Source organism: Miniopterus schreibersii (genome assembly GCF_964146895.1).
Source record: "Miniopterus schreibersii genome assembly, chromosome: 7".
Classification (NCBI taxonomy): domain Eukaryota; kingdom Metazoa; phylum Chordata; class Mammalia; order Chiroptera; family Miniopteridae; genus Miniopterus; species Miniopterus schreibersii.
Window position 1 is genome coordinate 67,403,053 of NC_138108.1, and position 24,931 is coordinate 67,427,983.

Here is a 24,931-nt window from a genome sequence, read left to right on the forward strand (position 1 = left end):
CCCACACAGTATAATCAATTTTGAAGAAGGAAGAAGAAAGAGGAGGGGAAGGAACTGGGGGGAAACAAGAGGAGAAGGGTCAGCAGGGAGGAGGGGAAGGGAGGGAAGGAAAGAGCCAGAACAAACAAGGGATAAAACAAGTGAGAGAAACTATACATGGTGGGAAGTCAGCCTAACTCTCACTTTAACTCAGTTTGTTAATCTGATTGACACTTTGATGAATCTGATTAAAGTCAATTCACTTTGATATAAGATAAACACAAGCTGAGGTACACCTAGAACTCTTTGATATTCGGTCACTGTACATTCAACTATTATGGTAAAATTTTGATGTCAGGAGCTTTACCTGCACATCAGAGCAATCAGAAGATGATGTTTGAACACACAGCTAAGTGAGGAGTAATTAAAGTAATATCTTTAATCAAACCGTTTAGGAGCGTGCAGTTTTAAAACATATTAATTGTGTGCACACCACCCATCATATCTTCTCCCATCACCATATGTTAAGACCCCCTTTACTCCCACTCCCTTCCCTCTGGCAACCACCACACTGCTATTTGTGTCCACAAGCTTCAGTTTTATATCCTGTATACGAGTGAGATCATACGGTTCTTAGCTTTTTCTGACTTATTTCACTTAGCATAATATTCTCAAGGCCCACCCATGTTGCTGCAAATGGCAGCATTTCCTCCTTTCTCAGGGCTGAGTAGTGCTCCATCGTGTGCATGTCCCAGGCCTTCTTTACCCAGTCCCCTATTGTGGGACACTTTGGTTGTCTCCATGTCTTGGTACCGTGAATAATGCTGCAGTGAACCATAGGGGTGCATATAGCTTTGCAAATACATGTTGAGTTTTTCACGTACATACCCAGGAGAGAGATTGCTGGGTCATATGGTAGCTCTATTCTGAATTTTTTGAGGAATTGCCAGACTGCTTTCCATAGTGGCTGTGCCAGTCTACATTCCCACCAGCAGTGAATGAGGTTACCTTTTCTTTTCTCTACAAGCTCTCCAATACTTGTCATTGCTTGTATTACTTCCTAACATATTTTATGAGGCCACTATATCCCTGATACCAAAATCTGGCAAGAATAACACAAAAAAAGAAAACTACGAACCAGTATCTCTGATGAAGACAGATGGAGAAATCCTCAACAAAACACTAGCAGATCGAGTAGAGCAGTACATCAGAAAAATAATACATCACGATCAAGTGGGGGGTTCATTCCAGGGGCACAAGGATGGTTGAACATACACAAATCAATCAATGCAATACACCACATTGACAAAACAAAGGATAAAAATCATGTGATCTTATCAATAGGTGCAGAGAAAGCATTTATTAATATACAACATCCATTTATGATGAAAACACTCAATAAAATAGGAATAGAAGGAAAACATCTTAACATAATAAATGCCATATATGATAAACCCTCAGCTTATATCATGCTCAATGGTGAAAAACTGAAAACTTTTCCTCTAAGATCAGGAATAAGACAAGGCTGCCCACTCTCACCTCTCTTTTTCCACATAGTCCTGGAAGTCCTGGCCAGAACAATCAGGCAAGAGGAAGAAATAAAAAGCACCCAAATAGGGAAGAAGTAAAACTGTCTTTTGTGGACCACATGATTCTGTATATAGAAAACCATAAAGACACCACTAAAAAACTATTAGAAACAATAAACAAATACAGTAAAGTTGCAGGAAACATAATCAATGTACAAAAATCCACTGCCTTCCTGTATACTAACAACAAAACTTCAGAAAAAAGAAAGGAAAAGAACAATTCCTTTTGCGATTGCAACCAAAAGAATAAAATACCTAGGAATAAACCTAACAAAGAACATGAAAGGCCTATACACTGAAAATTACAAAGCGTTATTAAAAGAGATTGAAAAATGCACAACAAAATGGAAAAAAAGACACATGACTTTTACAAGGCGTCTTTCCCAGCCTCTCGGGTTTATAATAGTCTCATTCTCTCCTGACCCCACAAATAGATTTAAAGGGTGAAATGTATTTTGTATTGTTTCTTGTTGTTATTTACCTGTGTTAATAATTTTTTCTTCACTGGTATGCTGAGTTTTTTAATAATTAGGACAATGTAATATATAGCTTCAAAAGTACCAAGCAATGTGTAAGCTCCCTAAAGCTTATACTCAATACTTAATAATTTGAGTTAAATATTAAATAACCATCTTATAAACCCTTACCTAAAGAAGTTTATAATAAATAACACTGTTCTTTAAAGTTTTGTGTGACTAATAAGTCATCCATGATGGATCTATATCTATCTATATATATTTTCATTACCACATATGGAAATTATATATATGCTAACACACACACACACACACACCCTTACAGGGGTAGGCAAAGTAGGTATACAGTTGTTTGTATGGAAAAATAAGTAACAAGAATAAACTGTGCTTCATGTATCCACAACTAAAAACCTAATTTTGCCAGCCTCTCAGAGCCTTCCCAAAGGACAGTCGGCAAAGAAGGATGTCAGCCTGTCTATGAAAGAGAGCTCATTGTGTTTCAAAGTCAAAGTTGACGACTTCCCAAACTGAGCCAACACAGTCCATTTTTAATGAAATTATTTGAAAACGTTGAAGCAAAACAGGCATTGACGTGAAGTTGTACAAACAAGGCAACAAAAGCTTTAGGAATCAGGACACATTTTTTACATGTTGTGCCACTCCCATGACCTCTTTGAAAGAATATTTACTTCTTGGATGCTGGGACGTGCCTGCTTTTGGACCCTTAGCTGGTCATAAGGTATAAATATAATAGAAATCATGACAATTATTGGAACCCCCCACGACAATGTTCTCATACAACTCCCAGAGAAGATAAGTAGAGAAAGGAAAAACTTGGACAGGCTGACAAATCAAAGGAGCAGGTGTGACATGTTTACATTTTCTTACAATTAAATATTGTGATTTTAGAATAGACCATGTAGTATAGGAAAAGCAGCAAAGAGGAGGATTTGGATTTTGAGACCATCACATATGCTGCAGGTGGTGAAATATAAGGAAAGGAGTCCCTCTCACGAAGACTGGAAACACTGGGTTTCCTACAAATAAAGAGTGCTTTTAGCACTAGTGAATTTGGCATAGTAATAACATACAAGGTCGATGTTTAAAAATTAATGAATATTTGGACAGTAGCAACTAATACTGGGAAAGTGAAGAAGGCAATTTCATTTATAATAACATCAAAGAAGTAATAAATAAAGAAGTGGAGGCTTCTTTACTGAAACCTACAAAACAATCCTGAAAGAACTTTAAAAAGACCTTTAAAACAGAGAGAAAAGCATGTTCATGAATTGGAAGGCTATTAAGATATCTGTCCTCTCAAAACTGATCTATAAATTGCTTATTCTATCAAACAAAAACAGCAGGATTGTTGGAAGAAATTTCCAATACAATTCTAAAATTTATATGGAAATAAAAAAAGACACAAGCCATTATGACAGTCTTGAAGAATTTAAAAAATTGGCAGATATATATTAACAGATTTCAATTTTTACTCTATTATTATTATTTAAAATATATCTTTATTGATTTCAGAGAGAGGAAAGGAGAGGGAGAGAGAGACGGAAACATCAATGATGAGAGAGTCATTGATCGGCTGCCTCCTGCACGCCCCCGGCTGGGGATCGAGCCCGCAACCCGGGCATGTGCCCCGACCGGGAATCCAACCCTGATCTCCTGGATCCTAGGTTGATGCTCAACCACTGAGCCACAGCCGGCCAGGCTCATTTTTCACTCTAGATCCACAGTAATTAAGACGATGTGATATTGGTGTGTGGACAGAAAACAGATCAATGGAATAGAATAGACAGCCTAGAAACAGCAACACAGGGAACTGCTCACTGGATGACATACAAAGGCAAGAGCGTAACTCAGTGGGTGGGAAAGGTCTCCTCACCCAGTGATGCCGGAGGACCCGGCGATCTGCATGGGGGTGCAGAGCATTCACCCTATAGCACACACCCTTGGTGCACCACTCGGATTCCTTTGGACGTTTTTACCAGCTCCGAGCACCCTTTTCTGTGCTCCTGCATGTTTTGCTGGAACTGACTTGACATAAGACTTTCACATGATTCCCCTGGGACATTTATCTTTCCTTTCTGAAACCCTAAGGAAAATAGTAAGTGTCTACAATGTTTAATCCCACTTCTAAAAAGGCTGCCTAAAGCTGGTGAAGAACTAGTGGCAGTGGGCAGGAGCCTAGTTCCTTTGCCTCAAGGAGGAACAGCTCTGTGGTACAATTGTGCTCCAGAGCTTCTTTCAAGATCACCTGAGTTGGGGACTTCACTGAAGTGGCACCCTTGCTTGGTTCCTTCCCTGTTAGATTCTTCTTCCCCACTACCTCATTGGTTTCTATTGGGAATATTTCTTTAATAAATCACTTGCACAGAATTATTGGCTCAGGAACCCACTTTGGAAGAACCTAACTTAAAACACTCTAAAACCATGTGACACATGCAAATATGTGGAGATGAATCATAAATTTAAATATGGAAACTATACTTATAAACTTATTAGAAGAAAATATAGCTGAGTGCTTTTAAATCCTACGTCCCAGCCCAATTGCTGAGCGAGCATAGCTTGTGGCCTTATCCAGGCAAAAACAGCTGCCAGCAATCCTTCCCAACCATAAAATCCAGCAAGTTACATGGTCTTACATGAAACACAGCCTGCAGCTGTGCAACCAGAGGTCCCACTTGAATGTGGAGATCAGCCAGCAGCCCCTCAACTTCAGAGCATGGGCATGTAGAGACCAAAGCCTTGCCTGCCTGCAAACATGACCAGCTGACCTGTCTGCAACCCCAAAATGAACCGACTGACGAAAGTTGTTCCTTGCTGAAGGGAACCTTTACAGGCTGGAACAGGAGGCCACTTCCCCAAATGCAATGATACCAATGAAAAGATAATAAGATCACAAAGAAAATGGTCAGTAACTGGTTGTAAAGAAATGGAGATCTATGAGCTATCTGAAAAATACTCAGGATAATCTTAAAATGTTCAGTGAATGCACAGATAGACAACTAAACCAAATTTGGCAAACGATGCATGAACAATATTAGAAGTTCAACAACAAAAAAACACAAGCCATAAAAAAACACACACCACAACAACACAAACAAACAAAAAACCCCCACAGAGGTCCTAGAACTGAAAAATACAATAATTGAACTGAAAAATTCCACAGCAGACTGGAAAAGCAGAGGAAGAATCAGTGAACTCATAAATGAGTCACCTGACATTAATCAGTTAGAGGAGCAAAATGAAAAAATAATAAAGGAGTGAAGAAAGCCTGTAGTACTTATGAGACTACATCAAGAGAGACAATATACAGCCACATAACAGTGTTTCAGTCAGTGATGGACCACACAAACAACAGTGGGCCCGTCGGATCATAGGGGAGCTGAAAAATTCCCATCACCTAGTGACATCATAGCCTCGTAACGTAGTAACGCAAGATATTACTCGTTTGTGGTGATGTTGCTGTAAACAAACCCACTGTGCTGCTAGTTGTATAAAAGTATGTCACATACAATTACAAAGAGTACCTAATAATTGCCAGTGAGAGTGGACAAATATGTTTTGGTTTATGTACTTACTATACTATACTTTTTATTTAAGTGTATTTTTTCTGCTTGTAAACAATGGTTGCTATAAACCGTATGCCATGTTATGCAGGCGGCAGCCTCATCTCTCTGGTGCTGACTTTGTCTCTCAATTGCATGATCCTCTCTTGTGCTTGATTTAATCTTGTGTTCTGTACATGCTCTAAGGCTTGTAGCCTAGGAGCAACAGACCATATATATACCAGATAGCCTGGGCGTGGTCCCACCATCCCATTCATGTTTGTGTAAGTTTATGATGTTTTCACAATGAGAAAATTGCCCCATGATACATTTCTCAGGATATAACTCCATTGTTAAAAGGCAAATAGAGGGAGAGAAAGGGGCAAAGCTTACTTTAAAGATAATGGCTGAAAACTTCCCAAACATGGAGAGAAAAATGGGCATTCAGATTCATAATGCCCAAATATCTTCAATATCCTGCAAATGGGAAGAATTACACCAAGACACTCGAATTGTCAAAAGTCACAGACGAAGAGAGAATTTTGAAAGGACAATGCAAACACACATGAAAACACATGAATCTGACAGATCACCAGTAAAAGTAAACATATAGTCAAATTCAGATACTCTAGTATTGTAATGGTGGTGCATAAATCACTTTCCACTTTAGTCTCAAAGTTAAAATAAAAGGTATTAGAATAACTATAATTACTGTAATTTGTTTTTGAAGACACAACATTGAAAGGATGTAAGTTGTCACAGCGATGGCTTAAAATGTGAGGGGGAAAGAAGAAAATGCTCAGAGTTTCTGTATGCTACCGAAGTCAAGTTGTCACCAGCTTAGAATGGGATGTGACCCCTGTAAAGTACTTTGTGTAACTCCTATGATAACCACAAGGGAACAATCTGTAGCAGGTACACAGAAGACTAAGATAAAGGAATCAAAGAATACCTGCTGCCACCAAAATCCAATAGCAAAGGAAAGGAGAGGAAGAAAGAGAGGAAATGCAAAATACCAGCACATAAGGAACAAAATGGCAACGGCAAGAACTATTGATAATTACTTTAAATAGAAATGGAAAGCCTGAGTGGATGAAAAAAGATACAATGCTGTGTCGCCTACGAGAATCACTTTAGCTCTAAGGACACAGGTCCATTGAAAGTGAAAGGAGGGAAAATGTTACCCCATGCAAATGGAAACCAAAAGAGAACAGTACTGGCTACACTTATATCAGACAAAGCAGACTTTAAGTTTAAAATAGTTACAAGAGAATAAAAATTCATTAATATAATAATGAATGGGTCAATGCTTCAAAAAGATGCAAGAATTGTAAATATTTATGCACCCAACATTGGAACACCTAAATGTATAAAGCAAGTGCCTACAGAACTAGAAGGAGAAATATAAAGCAACATCATAATAGTAAGGGGCTTTAATACCCCACTATCAATAAAAGGTAGATCATCCAGATAGAAAATCAATAAAGAAATAGTAAGTTCGAACAACACTATAGACAAAATAGACCTAGCAGACGTATAAAGGACATTCCATCCAGCCGTACTAGAACACGCAGAAAATTCTCCAGGTTAGATCATATATGTCAGACCACAAAACAAGTTCTAAAAAATTTCAAGAAAATTGAAATTATATCAAGTATTTTTCCAACCATAATGGTATGAAACTAAATATCAATAACAGCAAAAAAATTGGAAAATTGACAAAGATGCAGAAATGAAACAACACATTCCTGAATGACCAATAAGTCAAGGAAGAAATCAAAATAGAAACCCAAAAATATCTTGAGACAGGTGAAAATAGAAACAATATACCAAAGTTTATGGGATTCAAGAAAAATAGTTCAAAGATCTAAAAGTGTACATTAAGAAAAAATCTCTAATACATAACCCAATATTACACCTCAAGGAACTACAAAAACAAAAAATAGTAACAGATTAAGCTCAAACTTAACTGAAGGAAAAAAAAATAAAGAATAGGGCAAAAATAAATAAAATAGAGCATATGAAAAGAATTGAAAATATCTATAAAAATAAGATTTGGTTATTGGAAAGATAAAAAATTGCAAACTGTTAGCAAAACTCACCAAGGTAAAAGAGAGAGGACTGAAATAAATTAAATTATAAACAAAAGGGAAGACACTACAGCTAATACCACAGAAATACTAAGGATCATGAAGGTCTACTATGAACAATTACAAGGCAACAAACTGTACACTTCTAGAAAGATGCAACCTAACAGGACTGAATCAAGGAGAAACAGAAAATCTAAGTAGAGCAATAATGAGAGGAAAAAGCAGTAATCAGAAACCTTCCAACACAGAAACCCCTAAACCAGATGGCTTCGCTTAGAATTCCTACCATTTCAAAAAGAATTACTACATATACTTAAAAGGAGGGAATACAAAAACAGAAAAGGAGGGAACACTTCCAAACATTTTATAAGGCCAGCATTACTTTGATAATAAAACAGAGTACAGAAAAAAAGAAGAATTTAAAAGGCAACCCATGGAATAAAAAAATATTGGCAAACTATATATCTGATAGAGAGTTTATATAAACGCATACACTCAATAGCAAGAAAACACAAATAACCGATTTAAAAATGGGCAAAAGACTTAAATAGACAGCTTTCCAATGAAAACATATAAATGGCCGACAGGTACATGAAAAGATGCTCAACCTCTCTAATCATTAGGGGGAATGCAGGTCAAAATCACAATGAGACATCGCACCTGTTAGAATGGCCATCGCCAAAAAGACAAGAGATAACAAAGGTTGGCTAGACCTAGAGAAACCGTTTGCACTGCTGGCGGGTATGGAAAACGGTATGGAGATACCTTAAAACATTAAAACTATTATGAGAGTAAGATTCGGCAACCCTGCATCTGGTGTATATTCAAAGAAAGCGAAATAACTCTCATAAAGAGATGCTTGAGCCCCATGTCCACTGCCACTTTATTCGTTACAGCCAAGACATGGGAACAGCCTAAGCGTCATGTATATACGTATGTGTGTACATCACACGCACATACACACATACATAAATATTATTCAGCTATAGAAAAGAAGAAAATCCTGCCATTGAGGGCATTATGCTAAGTGAAATGCCAGACAGAGAAAGACAAATACTGTATGATCTCACTTATATGTGGAATCTAAAAGAGTTGAAGTCATAAAACCAGATGAGAATAGTGGTTGCCATGAGCTGGGGGGGGGAGGGGGGGGAGGGAGATGTTGGACAAAGATTGCTAACTTTCAATTATAAGATGAATAATTTCTTGGGATCTAATATATAGCATAGTAACTACAGTTAGCAATACATTATTGTATACTTGAAATTTACTAAGAGAATATATGTTAAATATTCTCACCATACATACACACAAAATGTTAACTATGTGAGGTGATGAATATGTTACCTAACTTATTATATTATGTATATCAAATTATCACATTGTAAACCTTTAAACTTACACAATGATATTGTCAATTACTTCCCAATAAATCTGGACAAAAAAGGACCCTCCCTCCCCCAAACAAATTAATGCATTTAATAAACAAACAGGTAAAAGACTTGAACAGGCTCTTTACAAATACGATGTCTAAATGATCCATAGCCTATGAAAAGCTATTCAACATTATTAGTCATCAGGATAATGCAAATTAAAATCATGAGATATTATTACACACCCAATAGAATAGCTAAAATTAAAAAACAAACTTGAAAACACTAAATGTGAATGAAGAAGTACTGTATCAGAATGGGAATTCTCATACATTGCTGGAAATTGTGTAAAATGGTTCTGTAACTTTGAAAACTATTTGACCATTTCTAATAATAAATGTATATCTATCCTGTGACCTTGCTCTTCCATTCCTAAATATGCGTGCAAATACCCCCAAAAAACCACTCACAGAATGATCCCAGTAGTTCTATTCATAAGAGAACTAAAATAGAAGTAACCCAAATGTTCACTATCAAGAGAATGCATAAATAACTGATGCTATATTTCTATAATGAAATAATATGTAGCGCCAGGCCGGGCGTGGCTCAGCGGTTGAGCATCGACCTAGGATCCAGGCGATCAGGGTTCGATTTCCGGTCAGGGCACATGCCCGGGTTGCGGGCTCGATCAATGACTCTCCCATCATTGATGTTTCTCTCTCTCTGTCATCTCTCTGTCTCTCTCTCTCTCTCCTCCTCTCCCCTTCTCCCTTCCTCTCTCTGAAATCAATAAAGATATTAAGAAAAAAAAAAAAAAGACCTCAACATAAGAAAAACTAATGACCTCAACAACGCTCATAAATCTCAAAAACATTACATTTAGCAAATCAGCTAGACGCAAAAGAATATATACTGATTCCATTTATATAATGTACAGACAATATTAAGCTAATGAGATCAGACACAAAAGGGCACATACTGTGTTATTTCAATGACACGAAGTTCAAGGCAGGCAAACTAATAGATATGATAGATGTAAGTCTAGTGGCTAACTTGGGATAGGGAACTATCTGTATAAACAGAAAAGTGGTATCAAGGTGCCTGTAAGGTGCTGGAATTGGCCTGTATTTTGATCTGTTTGGTGGTTAATTAGATGTATAAAAAGTAAAAATGAACCCCGCTGTACCTTTAAGATTTGTGCATTTTAATGTATGAAATGTATACCTCATTTCCTAGAATTGGGAAGGGAAAATGCACATATAATACTGAAACCATACTACAGTGAGTAATTGAAAAAAATCAGCAAGAATAAAGGTATACCCAGGAATAGAAAATATTTAGAGGTGGTGTAGGAATAATGATTTTGGTCTTAGAATATGATCAAGATCCTGAACTTAAACTTTTGTCATAATGAAGTAAACAGAAACTCAAGGTTTCATTCCAACTTGCTTGAGGTGATATTTTCCTATTACAATACAGCAAATAAAGAATACTATGCTCTTAATAGCAAAAGAAAAAAATTTTAAAATGGTCTAATGGAAAAAGAGAAAAAGATTAACATTTTCTATGTGGAAATCTACAAATAATATATGATTGTGTAATATAGACAAGCTAACAAAAAAATCATCTGGGTCTATAATTTCAGATTATATTGACAAAGACAGGAAGTTTTGGGGAGAAGTAAAACAAGCTAAAGATCCCTGATATACAGTGTTCATAATTTAATATTTTGTTAAGAAGTTTATAACAGAAAAAATATACATTCAAGACTTTTTCCTTAAAAATGAAAGATAATCAGTAGTAATATTTAATTATTCAAATGCATAAAAAATGCAAGGCATAGTCCATAAAGCCATTGGAAACAATAAATATTCAAGGATCTTTTTTTACAAAGTATACATAATAGATGCCAGTTATATAAATTAAAATACACTTTATGAAAAGCCAGAAACATTAATGTGTACTTGTAAAACAAGTCTTTTTTAAAAGAAAATAATACTGGGGGAAAAAAGGAATGAGATAAAAACACACAAAAATGAAAGGAAAGCAGAGGATCTATGTCAGAAAAAATAGAATAAAATGGCAAAGATTTGATGAAACAAAGGTCAATTGAAAATTATTGAAACAAATATTTATGAACCTCATTGTGCTAAGTAACATGGTAACAAACTATAGAAATAAAACACGGTTATAAAGGCAAGGAGGATTTGACATAAATACAATCATAATAGCATACTCCAGTAGACTGCCATCAGACTATTATTTTTCAAGTTGGCTAATGACCAATACGAACAAAAGAATATTGAAAACTATAATAAATAGAATTGAATTTTCTCTATAGATAACATATTCTAAAAAAGAAAATAAATCATTTTTTCAATCATAGTGGAACAATAACAAATATTGATCATACACCAGTCTCTTAGCAAACAAATGCATTTTTAAAAGCAAATAGAAATTAATAAATAAAAAGATTACATAATTAAGAAAGCCTTTGAAATTTAAAAACTGAAATGCACTTTGTAAAACAAGTACTTAGGACACAAGGATGTTCACAATTTGGTGGGCTTTCAAGGCAGTAGTGAAAATGAGAATATTTCATATCAAATTTAAGGTCAGAGCCAAACCCTTAATATTCCAGCTGGTTTCACCCTGCCCAAATTCTACTATAGATAAGTCCTGTAATATCCTTGATAATAATACCCTTGAGTGTTTTCATTACTGCAAAATACAGTAAACATATTAAAAAGTGTTTTTTTCCAGTTGGAAAAATATGTACCTTAAAATCCAATGAAAATAGGTTAAGTGCAAGAACCAAAATAAGAAATTAGAATATAAAAATAGAAAGATTAGGAAGATTAGAATTGATCATGAAATAGAAGTTTGAAAATAAAATCTCTAACATAGATAAATTTCTGACAAATTGAGCCAAAGAAAGGAAAGGAAAGAAACCACAATAAATAAAAGGTAAATGAAAGCAGATGCCATGATACAGAAAATCTTTCTCCCCCCAAGGGGATTTTTAAACACTATGTGCAAATGTTCCCATGGTCAACTCACGGGCCAGCAGAAATGCCAAATAGACCACAACCCTGGGAAATCGAGGACGTGACTCAAGGTTGCTGACCAAAAGGCACGTCCAAGCGGTTTCACAGATAGAGTCTTTTAAGTATCACATTTCTTTCTTAGATCAGCTAAAAAGCACCCCCCTCCAAAAAAACCCAAAAACATTCAAAGTTTATTTTATAGCATGTGGTAACCCTGACTTTGCTTATAATAGTAATACATGAGAAGGAAATTATTAGTCAGTCTCAATTATACAAATATGATGCCAAAGCATTAAAATGCTTAATTATATAATATAGATACTAATATGTTTTTTTTAAAAAACAAAAAAACTAGTGCTACAGTAAAAAATATAATACACTGTAAATGACTGGGTTGTGTTTCCTAGGAAAGCAAAGATGCCTCATAAAAAACTTTTAAGATATCATGAATTCAGTGATTTTTCACACACACACACACACACACACACACACACACACACACACACACTCACTCACTCATATACATGCAAACACAATGTGACTGCAATGCATGCCAAGTTTATTAAGGAAAATAAATCCATGCCTGGTAAAATCCCCTCCATGTACAGAAATAAACACATCAGCATCATAGTTGGACATACTAGGCAGGTAGTGGTGCCTGTCATGCCCAAATTCCCATGCCAGCGGGCCTCACCCTGCCACAGTCCTAGCTTGGAAAACAATCAGGGAGCTGGAGCCCCACACTGATTGCTGTGTCCTGGCCAAAAAGTCTTTGTCCGGTGTTAGCCAGGTTAAATAGCTTAGCCAGTGGTCTACCTCTTCCCGAGATTTGTGAAAGAGGATATTTTGAGTACTATTCAGGGAAAAAGGAAGGGGGGAAGACCAGCGCCGACATGCAAAGTAGGCACAGGTAGGTACAGACAAAGAGAAACATCAAGAGGACCGTGGAAGAACAACGTGGAATCAATAGACAATAATTTCACTTCTATTTCCTATAATTATTTAAAATGCAAGTGACAGTTTTGTGGTCTTAGTTTTGGTTTTTTAATCTTTGAAGCCCAAAGAAAAATATTATAAATTGTCTATCTCAATGTAACAGTCATAATAACTGTGAAACACTTGTCACTGTGAAACTCAAGAATATGACAGCGATGCCCACAACCAGGAGTACATCATTGGTCGTCGTTGTTAGCTCTGCCCAACTAAATAAGGGCTGAGAAGAAAAAAAATTATACACATTCATGCCAGAATAAAGACAATCATTGTTTGAGATGAGATATTATAGTTCTTAAAACACCAAGAAAACCGATCCAAAACATGAACGAATGAATACAAGAGTCCAGAGAAGTGAGTAAATATATAAAAACAAATGTAAAGAGAACTCAACACTTTGCCTCCTTCCATGGCAGCAATAACATTTTAAGTGGTAAAATTTAAAGTATTAATGCCCAAGTATAAACAACACAAAATGTGTATGTATAGAAGGACACAAAATTTCACAGACACACATAAAAAAGGGTTTCATTTTTAAAAAATACACAAATTAGGATTTTTACCAAGCTACAAAGTTGTATTTACAGAACTCTTTGCAGTTTTCTTTATGCTTAAAATGCTTCATAATTTAAAGAGAGACAGAACCCCCACCAATAGTGCATGAGGGTTCCACTTTCTATGAAAAACATGGAAATGCCTCAAAAAACAATTTCACTTCTGGGTATCTATCTGAAGAAAACAAAAGCTCTAGGTTCGAAGAGATCTGTGCACCTCTGTGTACGCTGCAGCATTATTTACAATAACCAAGCAACTTATTTACAATGGAAGCAACTTAGGTATCCATCAATTCATAGATGGATAATGAAGCTGTGGTATATAAACACAATGGGATACTACTCAGCCTTAGGAAAGAATAAAATCTGGCTATTTGCAGTAACATACATGAACTAGAGGGTACTGTGCTAAGTAAAAGAAGTCAGAGAAAGACAAATACCATATGATTTCACTTATATGTGGAACCTAAAACAAGAAAACAAATAAACAAAACAAAACAGAAACAGACTCATAGAAATAGAGAACAAACTTATAGTTGCCAAAGGAGAAAGTATGGGGAAAAGAGTGAAAAAGGTGAAGGGGAATTAGAGGTACAGATTTCCAGTTATAAAATAAATAAGTCCTGAGGATGTAATGTACGGCATAGGAAATAGTCAATAATATTGTAATGACCTTGCACAGTGTCAGGTGGTCACTAGACATATCATGGTGATCGCCTCTCCAAGTATATAAATGTTGACTATGTATATACCTGTATACTATGTGAAACTAACATAATATTGATATTACCTATATTTTAATAAAAAAAGAAGAAAATGTATTTTTGTTTATTTTATTTTTATTTGTTGGTGAATCCTCACCTGAGGATATTTTTTCCATTGATTTTTTTTCTTAGAGAGTGAAAGAGAGGAAGAGGAGAGAGAGAGAGAGAGAGAGAGAGAGAGAGACATTGATGTGAGAGAGACACATCGATTGGTTGCCTCCCACATGTGGCAGGATCAAACCTGCAACCCAGGTATATACCCTTGAGTGGGAATCAAACCCTTGACCTTTTAGTCCTTGGGCCAATTCTCTAACCACTGAACCAAACAGGTCAGAGCAACATAATGTATTTTTAAATTGATAGAATGAGGTAAAAATATTTTCAAATTAAATATTGATTAAAAAATTAAATGAGTATTCAAGTATATTTTTCTTTCAAAAATATGAAAGTACCCCCAAAATGAAAAAAATGTAAATGACAAAAATATATTTGCTTGAACACTGAAAAAAATATTTAAGGTATATGAAATAAAATGGACTAAACAAAAATCAAATACCAGTATATAGACCAGAATAGAAGCGTCAAAAAACCAGAAACATCCCAGCCTGGCGTGGCTCAGTGGTTGAGCGCTGACCTATAAACCAGGAGGTTATGGTTTGATTCCTGGCCAGGGCACATGACTGGGTTGCGGGTTCGATCCCCAGTTGGGGGCGTGCAGGAGGCAGCTGATGAATGACTCTCTCTCATCATTGATCTCTCTCTCTCTCTCTCTCTCCCCCCCTTTCTTTCTCTGAAATCAATAAAAACATATTTTTTAAAAATACCAGAAACACACACCCACACACACATAGATTATATATATGATAAAAAGAAAAAAACATAATTACATATATATGTGATAAAATAAAAAAAATTATGTGTACTTTATTTGAATAGATCTTTTTAAATCTAGCAAAAATTGTCATATTCATGCAGTATATAAATGACTAAATTTACTAAAAAATGAGTAGGTTTCAAAAGAACATAACTGCAGGAGAAACTGAAAAGATTGTCAAAAATATAGCATTGAAACATATTCTTGCTACAGATGTGTTTAAAACATCAAAGAACTAATACCTATATTTAAAAAGGAAATTGGTTCTGAAGAAAAAAAGTAGAAACCTTTCAAATAAAATTTCCCAAATAAACATAATGGCATAATATTAAATCCAATATGCTAAGATGGGAGGGTGGTAGGGGTGGGAGGTGGGGCGCTAAGAAACATTCTGCTTATTTGAATTTATTTTTTGTGTTTTTTTTTTGTTTTTTTTTTTGCTTGCTAAGTATTTGATTTTAAAGAACTACCCTGGGAAGGAAGAAGAGGGAAAAAACATAGTGAATTGGTTCCATTAACATGTCACACTGCAGACTATCAAGAGAGAATTTGGTAAAATAATGGCCAATATTGTACTGTGATTCAACACAGTATAGAGAACAATTATACTATAATTGTTTCTATTTTTTCTCAGGAAATGCACATTAATGTGCTAATTAAACTTCAGGCACAGGGACCCAGCTTGCTAACTTTGCCATATCATGATCATGATCACTGTCAAGTACTGTTTAAGCATCTAGGATGTTGGCGCATTATGCCAAGATGTGGCAGTTTATTTAAATTATGCAACATATCTAGACATAGGGAAAATTATAAATTGTGAGCTCTGATTAACATTATGTTTCCATTTTAAAGTCTTTATTTATACTGAAGAACAGCATGACATCGGAGAAAGAACAAGGCCATTGTGCTGGGACAGACCCGAGTGACCTGGATAATGTCTATCATCAGAGCAGTGTTGTCATAAACTCCAGCACAATGTCGGTTACCTGAGATGTGCTCAGTGAAAGTTACTGTTGCTGTCGTCATAGCTATTGTTGTTCTTGCTATTATATTATGATGATGTCACGTCGAAGGTAGATGAGCAGCTGAGGCACAACCCTCTCAACTTCATGGTGACCAGCGAGAAACTATGTCATCTTCCAGACACATAAAAGTAAGTTAAAGTGTTTTCTCTGTCTCTGATTAATAAACATCCCAAAAATAGAGTGACTATGTTTAGAAAAGCAAACCTTAAAGAAAAGTCTTAGAAAACCAAAGAAGCAAGCGCACAATGCCAGCCATCACGACACTGCATAAAATGCTCCAACAACAAACATTTTAGCTCAGTAGTCAGGCACTTTGACTTAGAGGGCGACGTTTTCATTGCAAAGTGATTACAGCTTAATGGAGTCTGCTGTGAGCAAATTAGGAAAAAAGAAGTGAGAGAAATCATGACCCCTACGTTTAATTAAACTTCTCCAGGTTGCTAATTCTTCTGCAAGTTGATTAATAAAGAGCGTGTGCCACCACGCTTTCGAAACTGTGACTGTATGTGCTCAGTCATGGAATACTCAGATGGATTATCATAACTTGCTAAAAATAACTTACTTTGTTCTTAAAAAATGATGCATCTTAAAGCAAGAGAAATATTGAGTTTAAATCTATCTTACTGCTTCCAAGATAAGTGAACCGAGATGTCAAAGGCTCTGGCTTCATCAGACGGAATAAAGTTCCTCCCCAGCTCCGTCCCTTAGTCACTGTGGAACTTTGTGTGAGCTACTTAAGTCTCCCTGGGGATCAGTTCATTCATTTGTACAGTGGGCTGGTAACAGTACTTACTTTGCAGGATTGGTGTAAGGACTAAGGGGAGTAATTCTACATATGCCTTGCGCACAGTAAGCACTCAATAAATGTTAATGTTCACTATGTACAAGTTACACACAAAATAAATAACTTGTAAGTTAATAATACGACAAACCCTTTCCGACAAATTACCCTTTATTGATACCACATCATCTTAGTATTATGCTGTCTTATTCCCAGCAACTCAACAAATAAAAAATGACAATAACAAGGGAAATCTCTTTCAGGAATATAATTATAGAAATGTGAAAGATAAGACCGCAATAATTAATAAGGAATCAATGATTAAAAATGCAAATGTAGGATATTAACTGATTTTAAACATATTTGCCATTTTCATATAAAAATGCTGCACAATCTCTCCACAAACTGTCAGTATCGGCACTGAATTCAAGGTATCATAATTCTTTCCTTCCTAACATTTGGACCAATATAATATGTCCCTTATCCGAATTTTATCTTTTAGTTCTTTAGGCAGAAATATAAGTCTAATACAGCATCAACATTTATCCTCTGAGAATATTAAGGTGAACCACACTACTTGAAGAACATTCATTTTGGCATATTTGGTTACCTTTTCAATTTTTTTAAAGAAGAGCAATGGAGGCAAATACTTTGGACTTCAAAGTAGGCATTTTGTAAGTTCTGGAATTACATGGCCATCTTTGGGAACACAGAAGAAGACAAAAACAGATCATTGCTAATAGAAGCTAAATTACACCTTGGAGTTGAGCTACTACGAAAAAATCAATTCTGCCACAATAAAAATGGAACTGAACCAAGAGATTTTAGTGAGAATCATCTGAGTCCTTAGACCCCTTTAACAATGGGAGTGCGCTGGAATCCTCGCATCATCATTACAGGCTCATTTTCTTTGTTCAGTTCCCTTGATAAAGGCCTATAGAGAGGCACTGGCATTTTAAATTGCACAGTATCAAGAGCTGAATTTCTTTTCTTTTTTCTTTCTCAGGTAAAAATATTTTCCCATATTACTAGAAGAATGCTTTTGAGGGCACCACTGTGAATGTCTAGAGAACCGTGAAGGCCGTGCCAGAGGGTGAGGGCACTGACGAGGGGAGGGAAGTTACCTGCGGGCACTTGCTCCACGGGCCCCACTCGGACATGACACATTCATTGGGACACAGAAGAGAGCAGGGCTGGGTTTCTGGGGGCATTTCCGCCTGGTCACAAAGGCTGCTATTTACTGCTCCACCTTCACTGGCAGCGGTGTTCACACATCTGTAAGGCAAGACCACAGCATACTGCGATGACTTAAACGAGGAGAGAACATTTTCAGTACTTAGGATGCATCATAGCTATTTACTCCTCAAACAGAAACGTAAGGCCAGCAGAGACACAGGGGGAAAACTCCAGCTGGCCTTTACGGAGTGATAACTTAGTGCCGAATCTTCTATTCAGCAAGCTGGAAGGAACAGTGGGGACCAGAGACAACTATTGTCCTTGAACAACCCTCAGTCTAAAGAGACCTACAATATATTTGCTCAGGTCCAGCACAGAGTGAATTTTCTTTTTATTGTAGCAAATCTCGAAGGCTTTCTTTCTCTGCACAAATTCCTCACTTTGTAACAGCTGGAGTCTTCCTAGTTCCCACGATTCTCTCAGAACTTTCCTAGACTTCTATCTCATATCATCTAAACCTCCCTAATCTTTGTCCAACACATTTAAGGTCATGGCAAAGTAAAGTGAAAATTAATTGAACATGTTTTTCCATAAGGAGCTTTGTGATGGGACACCACAGGGCAATAAGCAAGCATTTTTGTGCAGCACTTGGGCACATGGTATAGATGCACACATTACAGTTGTTTGGACTCCCCAGGGCGGGGCTTTGAGATAAATGCTGGTGACGGCTAGAAAAATGGTCATGCCATTGATTCCATCAAATGAAAACCAAAGTCTTATACCACTATATACACCCACCAGGATGCCTTAAATAAAAAGAAACATATCAGGGTTGGCAAAAATGTGGAACAATTTTAACTCCTCTTACTCTGCTGGTTGGAGCACAGACTCTTTGGTAAGCTAGTTGTCAGTATCTACTAAGATTAAACATATACATATTGTGTATCCTAACACCCCCAATTCCATATTCATCTGCAAAACAAATGAGGACAAATGTGCACCGAAAAATGACTGAAAAGGTTCATGGCACCACTATTCATAGTCAATCAAACCAGAAGCAGTTTATCTAGAAATCTATCCAGCAACAGTAAAATAGATAAATTATGTTAAATTAATCAAATTAAATGCTATAAAGTGTTGAGAATGCATGAACTACTGTTATATATAAGACCATGGGTAAAGCTTACAAATATAATGCTGAACAAAAGAAGCTAGACACAAAAGAATGTTTACTTTATAACTCCATTCATATAAAGTTAAGAAACAGACAACACTCATCTATGGCCTTAGAAGTCAGAGTAGTGACCACCTTTGGGGGAATGGTTATTGACTGACAGGGCTTAGGTAGTTCTGGTAGTATTTTGTTTCTTTGTCTCTAGGCGGTTACACAGGTGTGTTCACACTGTGAAAATTCACCAAGTTGCACCCCTATTATGTGGGCATGTCTCTGCATTTATAGTATACACAGATTAAAAGATTATTTGTAAATTATTTTTTCAAAAATGTTTAATAAAGACTTGCTACGTGGAAACTCTTTTGCTAGGTGTTGGATGCTGGGGTATAGAACTGAAAAAGGAGAGGCAAGATCTTTATTGCTACAGATCTGTTCTTCTAGTGGTAATGATCAGAGTGAAGGTGAAGATGACGTGATGATGAGCGAAATGGTGCCACTTGCTGATCTGGTAACTTCAGATACAATGCCACAGCCAAGGAGCGAGCATTTTAAACACCTTGCTGACCAGCCAGGAGTCTATACATGTTTCCATATTCGAACACTGCTGACAGGCCATGAGATAACTCATGTCTGCACTTACATTAACTGAAGTAATTTTAAACACCTCGCTGACCGGTCATGACAGAAAAGTAGCCAGCCAGCCTCATGGGTGAGTTCTGGCTCAAAACAGCCGGTCAGCAATGGAGGGGTGTGCAGGAGAGACTGTGGTGCTCCCCAAATCACGCTGTGCTGAAATGAATTGTCCTGTACATTAGGAATTTCTTTTACATATATATATATATATATATATATATATATATATATATATGTATGTATGTATGTATGTATGTATGTGTGTGTGTGTGTGTATATATATATATAAAGAATTGTTTAAAATTTCGGGAAACTTGTAGTCTATCACTTGTCACAAAATAAACTTTATTAGGTGCTAAGTAATGGGAAAGTACTGTATAAAGGAGGGTGTCAGAGAATTTCAGACAGAGAGAAGACATAAGTGTGTAATGCCTTCTAATACATGGAAGCTTGGTATAGAGTTGTCCCTGGACTTTAATTTTTCCTGCAGTAATAGTCCAAAGTGGAAGGAGGGACCACAAGATGGCTTAGTTGTCTTTCCCTGGACAAACTTAAAAGCTGGAAATTGCTTTTCTTCTTCAGTGCATACTCTCAGCTGATGTCCTTTTATTATTTCACTAAGAAAGAAGACGCGAGACTTCTGGTCAATGGTATCCATTTGAACTGATGTATCATCTTTGTTCACTCTCAATATGCCACAAAAACAATACTAAAAAATGTGATACACACACACACACCAGGGTGGAGAGAAAGGCATTACCCTGCAATGACAAAGAACAAAGAGAAAACAAAGGCAAGAGAAGGAAGATGGATGGGCTAGTGGTAGCTGCCTTAACACACCAAGAAAGCTGAATGCTAAACCTTCAAGGGAAAACAAAGAAAGTCACTTCATCTGCGTCATAGAACACATGAATTACTTGGGGATTTGTGGCACTAAGTACCTCTGGGAATCTGAATGAAAGCGAGGCTGAAAAACTGGAGAATTTATTGAAATTATGTTTAAATACCTATGCCCTCAGATCCCCTCCCCCAATCCACTCATGGAGGTGATGGTCCCTCCTGCTGCTGCAGGTAACTGAAGGTTTATTAGCTAGGAAGGGTCACAAAAAGGGCCTTTGAATTAGAAAAGACACGGTCCCCAAAATATTATACTGAAAATGAGGATTTAAGTTAAAGTTAACATACTGAAAAAATTACCACAAACTTAGTGTCTTAAACAATGCAAATCTATTATCTGGTAATTCTGTAGTACAGAAATCCACTGTGGATCTCACTAGGCTAACTCAGTGCTTTTGCAGAGTTACATTCCCTTCTGGAGGCTCTAGAGGGGAACGCATTTCATTACCTTTTCCAGGTTAGTAAAAGGAATCATCTCCTCCTACCTTGTTCTGGAAGGTTACATGGCTGGTTACACCAGCCATCCGGGGCAGCTAGATATTCATCTTGTTATAAGAAGCCAATAAGGTTCCAGCTTTGGCCACTTCCTCCCTGGAATTCTCTTTCTATAGATTCTCACGTTCATCGGGGCATCACCTCAAATATTTTGCTGATCAACCTCCCCTAAATAGTATCCCCCATCTCTCTGACCCAATTTTATGTTTCTTCTTGGCATTTCATGACAAAGACTTTCCAATATACTTATTTATGGTTATTTTTCTCTCTGCTACTGTGCTGAAAGTAACTTTGAGGACAGGAACTCATTCACCTTTTTTATCCCCAGTTCCTAGAACAGTGCCTGGTAATAGAAGGCAAATATTCAGATATTTTTTAAATGAATAAGTGATAACAATCATGGATGAACCGTGAACATGTCCTCATTTGTAGGTTTAAGAAAGAGATAAGCAGTTTCTTTCATTAAAGGAGCATGCTGTTAAAGTCAATAACGGTTTGGAATGCAAGATGCCTGGAAAATCTGCTTCACACATTGAAATGTGATCATTCTCATGAATCATAAGACACAGTGAGTATGTGTGAGATAGTGAGGGGATGCCATAACAAAATGCCACAGACCGGGTGGTCTAAACAACAGAAATGTATTTTCTCACAATTGTAGAAGTTAGAAGTTAGAGATCAAGGTGTTGGCAGAACTGATTTTTCCTGAGGCCTCTATCCTTGGCTTGTGGATGTCCCTCTTCTCCCTGTGTCCTCACCTGGCCTTTTCAGCTGGGTGTGTCTGTGTCCTAATCAATCTCTTCTTCTTATGAGAAACATGGCAACCCAGTCAAAATCTCCTAGTTTATTAAGAGTGATGGCCGTGAGTCAGTGAAGGGATGCCAGCCTGCTCCATGCAGTTGGCTTTCCCACCAAAGTCATTTGCAGGAAACGGTAAGGATTGCGGCTTCACTGCAGAGGAAATCCCACCACACCCACGGCAGTTCAGGGCACAGATGCCCCATGGATACTTAGAGATGAGCAAAAGCCAGAGTGTACTGTGTGAAAATCAGAGAGTACTTGGATAAACAGCACTGTGGTTTTGACAGAAATGTGTAAGCTCCACTGCCCCCTTCCCGAATGGCTCCATTTCCGCACACACCTGATTTTCCTGGACTGCGTTCCTCCCCCGCAGCGCGGGGACCTCAGCTCATTGTGGGTTTTGCACGGAGACCAGTGTTCCACGACCCAGGAATACTGATTGCACTCGCTGTAACACGGGACTGCCTCATGCACCTGCGAACAGGAAAGAAAAAAATATGTTAAACTATCCAAGTTATAAAAAACTTACCTCTTTTTGTAATGCCTGCTGAACATAACCCAAGAACTACAGTCTGGTCCAAACAGCCAAATTACATTCCCAAAAGCAAGATATATTTGGCTTCTCTGAAATTACTGACTTGCCTAAAGAAATATACAGGGGAAATCAACTAAAATATGATGGTATGCCTTTGCAGAGGAGAACAAAGGACGGTCATTTCCTATCAATGGGAATAGGAATTCCATTATCATTTCATTTCCTCAAAGAGCTCACACAGCATCTATTAGATGGCTCAGCTCTCAATTATATTGTGTATCGTATTCTCAGATGTACTTTAAGATGTCAAGTGAAACAAATACATGTAAAGAAATTTACTCTTGAACAGAAGAGGTTTTTAGAATGCATAAGAAAAGTGGTATTTTTGCACCAAAAATTTCTTTTTATGCTCCCAAGTGATCAATGCTAACAGGCAATCATTTAGCCTCCTGGGCATTATGGCTTCATATGAATTTAGCTATTTGCAGGATGTTTTCTGAGCATAGCTAACACGCTCACACACACACACACACACACACACACACACACACACACACACACACACCCCAATGTTGCCTGTTAGAGGTTACGCATGATTACTGACTGTGAATACTTACAATTTCATGGTAAATTCAATGAATGCCATAAATGAGTTTGTGATGATTTTTCCCCTGAAATTGTATCCCAATGGGTAGTCAAATGAGTTTGCCTCTTCGAGGTTGAATTTAAAATGTATTAGTTCTCAATATAGAGCACAGTGTCCTCCCTCAATAAGAAGACATTGTTTCATCGTGTGATGTCACTCTAGGCCACAAGGATGGCTCTAGCACAACATGCTGATAAGGAGTGGTTCAACCCATTACCAGAATAGTTAATTAACCCCTTTCCTCTTAAATAAGAATGTAATCGCGGGTCCTTTTCTCCCCTTGCCTTTCTAATTCCATAAAATTGTAAATGACGTCTAGGCAATGCCGTCCAAACAGAACCATTCCCTCCGAGTTCCTGCTAAATGCAAGGGAAGGCGCTATGTAATGGGATAATCAGAAAACAAGATTGGAGCACTGTCAGCATGTTAGATGGAAATCAAATGAGAAAAGGTTATTTGCGAGACTACATCTTTGGAATCACAAATAATGTCAGAAACTATTTTTAACTGCGGGGTTCTATTTGGCTCTCATGTCGAGTGCACAAGGATAAGGGGAAGCACCAAGTGGAAAATATGTGAGGGCGGAATGAAAGGAGATGGAAAATAGAAGTGGAAATGGGTGTAGGAAAAGTAGGGAATTATGTAATAAAAGAATCACATTTCCCGCTGTGAATGCTGACAGGAATAAAATGAAGGGGTCAGAAGCAGTGCCTACATTAGAATAACTTGTAAGGCAGAAAAGTGCTCAAAAAACTCATAGGATACTAGAGGTAAGAGAAAAATCTATAAAAATGCAAAGACATGACCCCAACCAGACAGACACCAGGAAACTGAGCTGATGATAGCTGAAGGTTTAGCTGACCCAACCGTGCCGTGGAAATGAAGCTCTCACTAAATTTATAGGTTATATAAACTCCTCAATATGTAGCAGACAATTCAAAGAAAGCTCGTTGGCTTGTATAGGAGATACAAGGAAGCCTGTCAAACCACTTTGCACAAACAGGGGATGGGAGGAAAAAAATAAATTAAAAACAATATCCCCCAAACCTCATGATGTCTCAATCAGTAAGCGAATGGATAGGATATTCTCCCTGAGATGATCCTATTTTTCTAAAGCTATCAATACTAAGCAGAGCTTATATTTCTACCCTCCCTCCCATATAAAGCCCCAAGGTCAGATGGGAAATGAAAAACTGGTTAGTCGCATGTACCTCTTATATAAACATGTGAACACTTGATGATATATTGGTTTGCTGCTTTCATTTTTTATGCTCCAGTGATCTCTACCTGTGGCAGAATAGCTAACCTCAATGACAATGACAATGAAGATAGGGAGCAGGTCTATGTAGGAAGATTTTGACCCACCTTCTTGATTAATGGTGTAAAAACAGCTCCTCTCAAAGAAGATTCTCCAGTCACGTGGACTTATTTGACTTTCCTCCCATACATATCTGCCATTTTTTATA

General features: G+C 37.1%; 1 protein-coding gene across 1 annotated transcript in view; it reads right to left on the reverse strand.

Annotated features, from left to right (window-relative positions):
• THSD7B (thrombospondin type 1 domain containing 7B) overlaps positions 1-24,931 on the reverse strand; it is a gene marked incomplete at its 5' end in the record, with an annotated part of 630,914 nt that overhangs the window by 61,368 nt on the left and 544,615 nt on the right. Inside the window, 2 exons of the mRNA XM_081142191.1 lie at positions 18,233-18,383; positions 22,625-22,758. Coding sequence (XP_080998317.1) covers positions 18,233-18,383; positions 22,625-22,758 — 285 coding nt within the window. The remainder of the gene's footprint in view (positions 1-18,232; positions 18,384-22,624; positions 22,759-24,931) is intronic.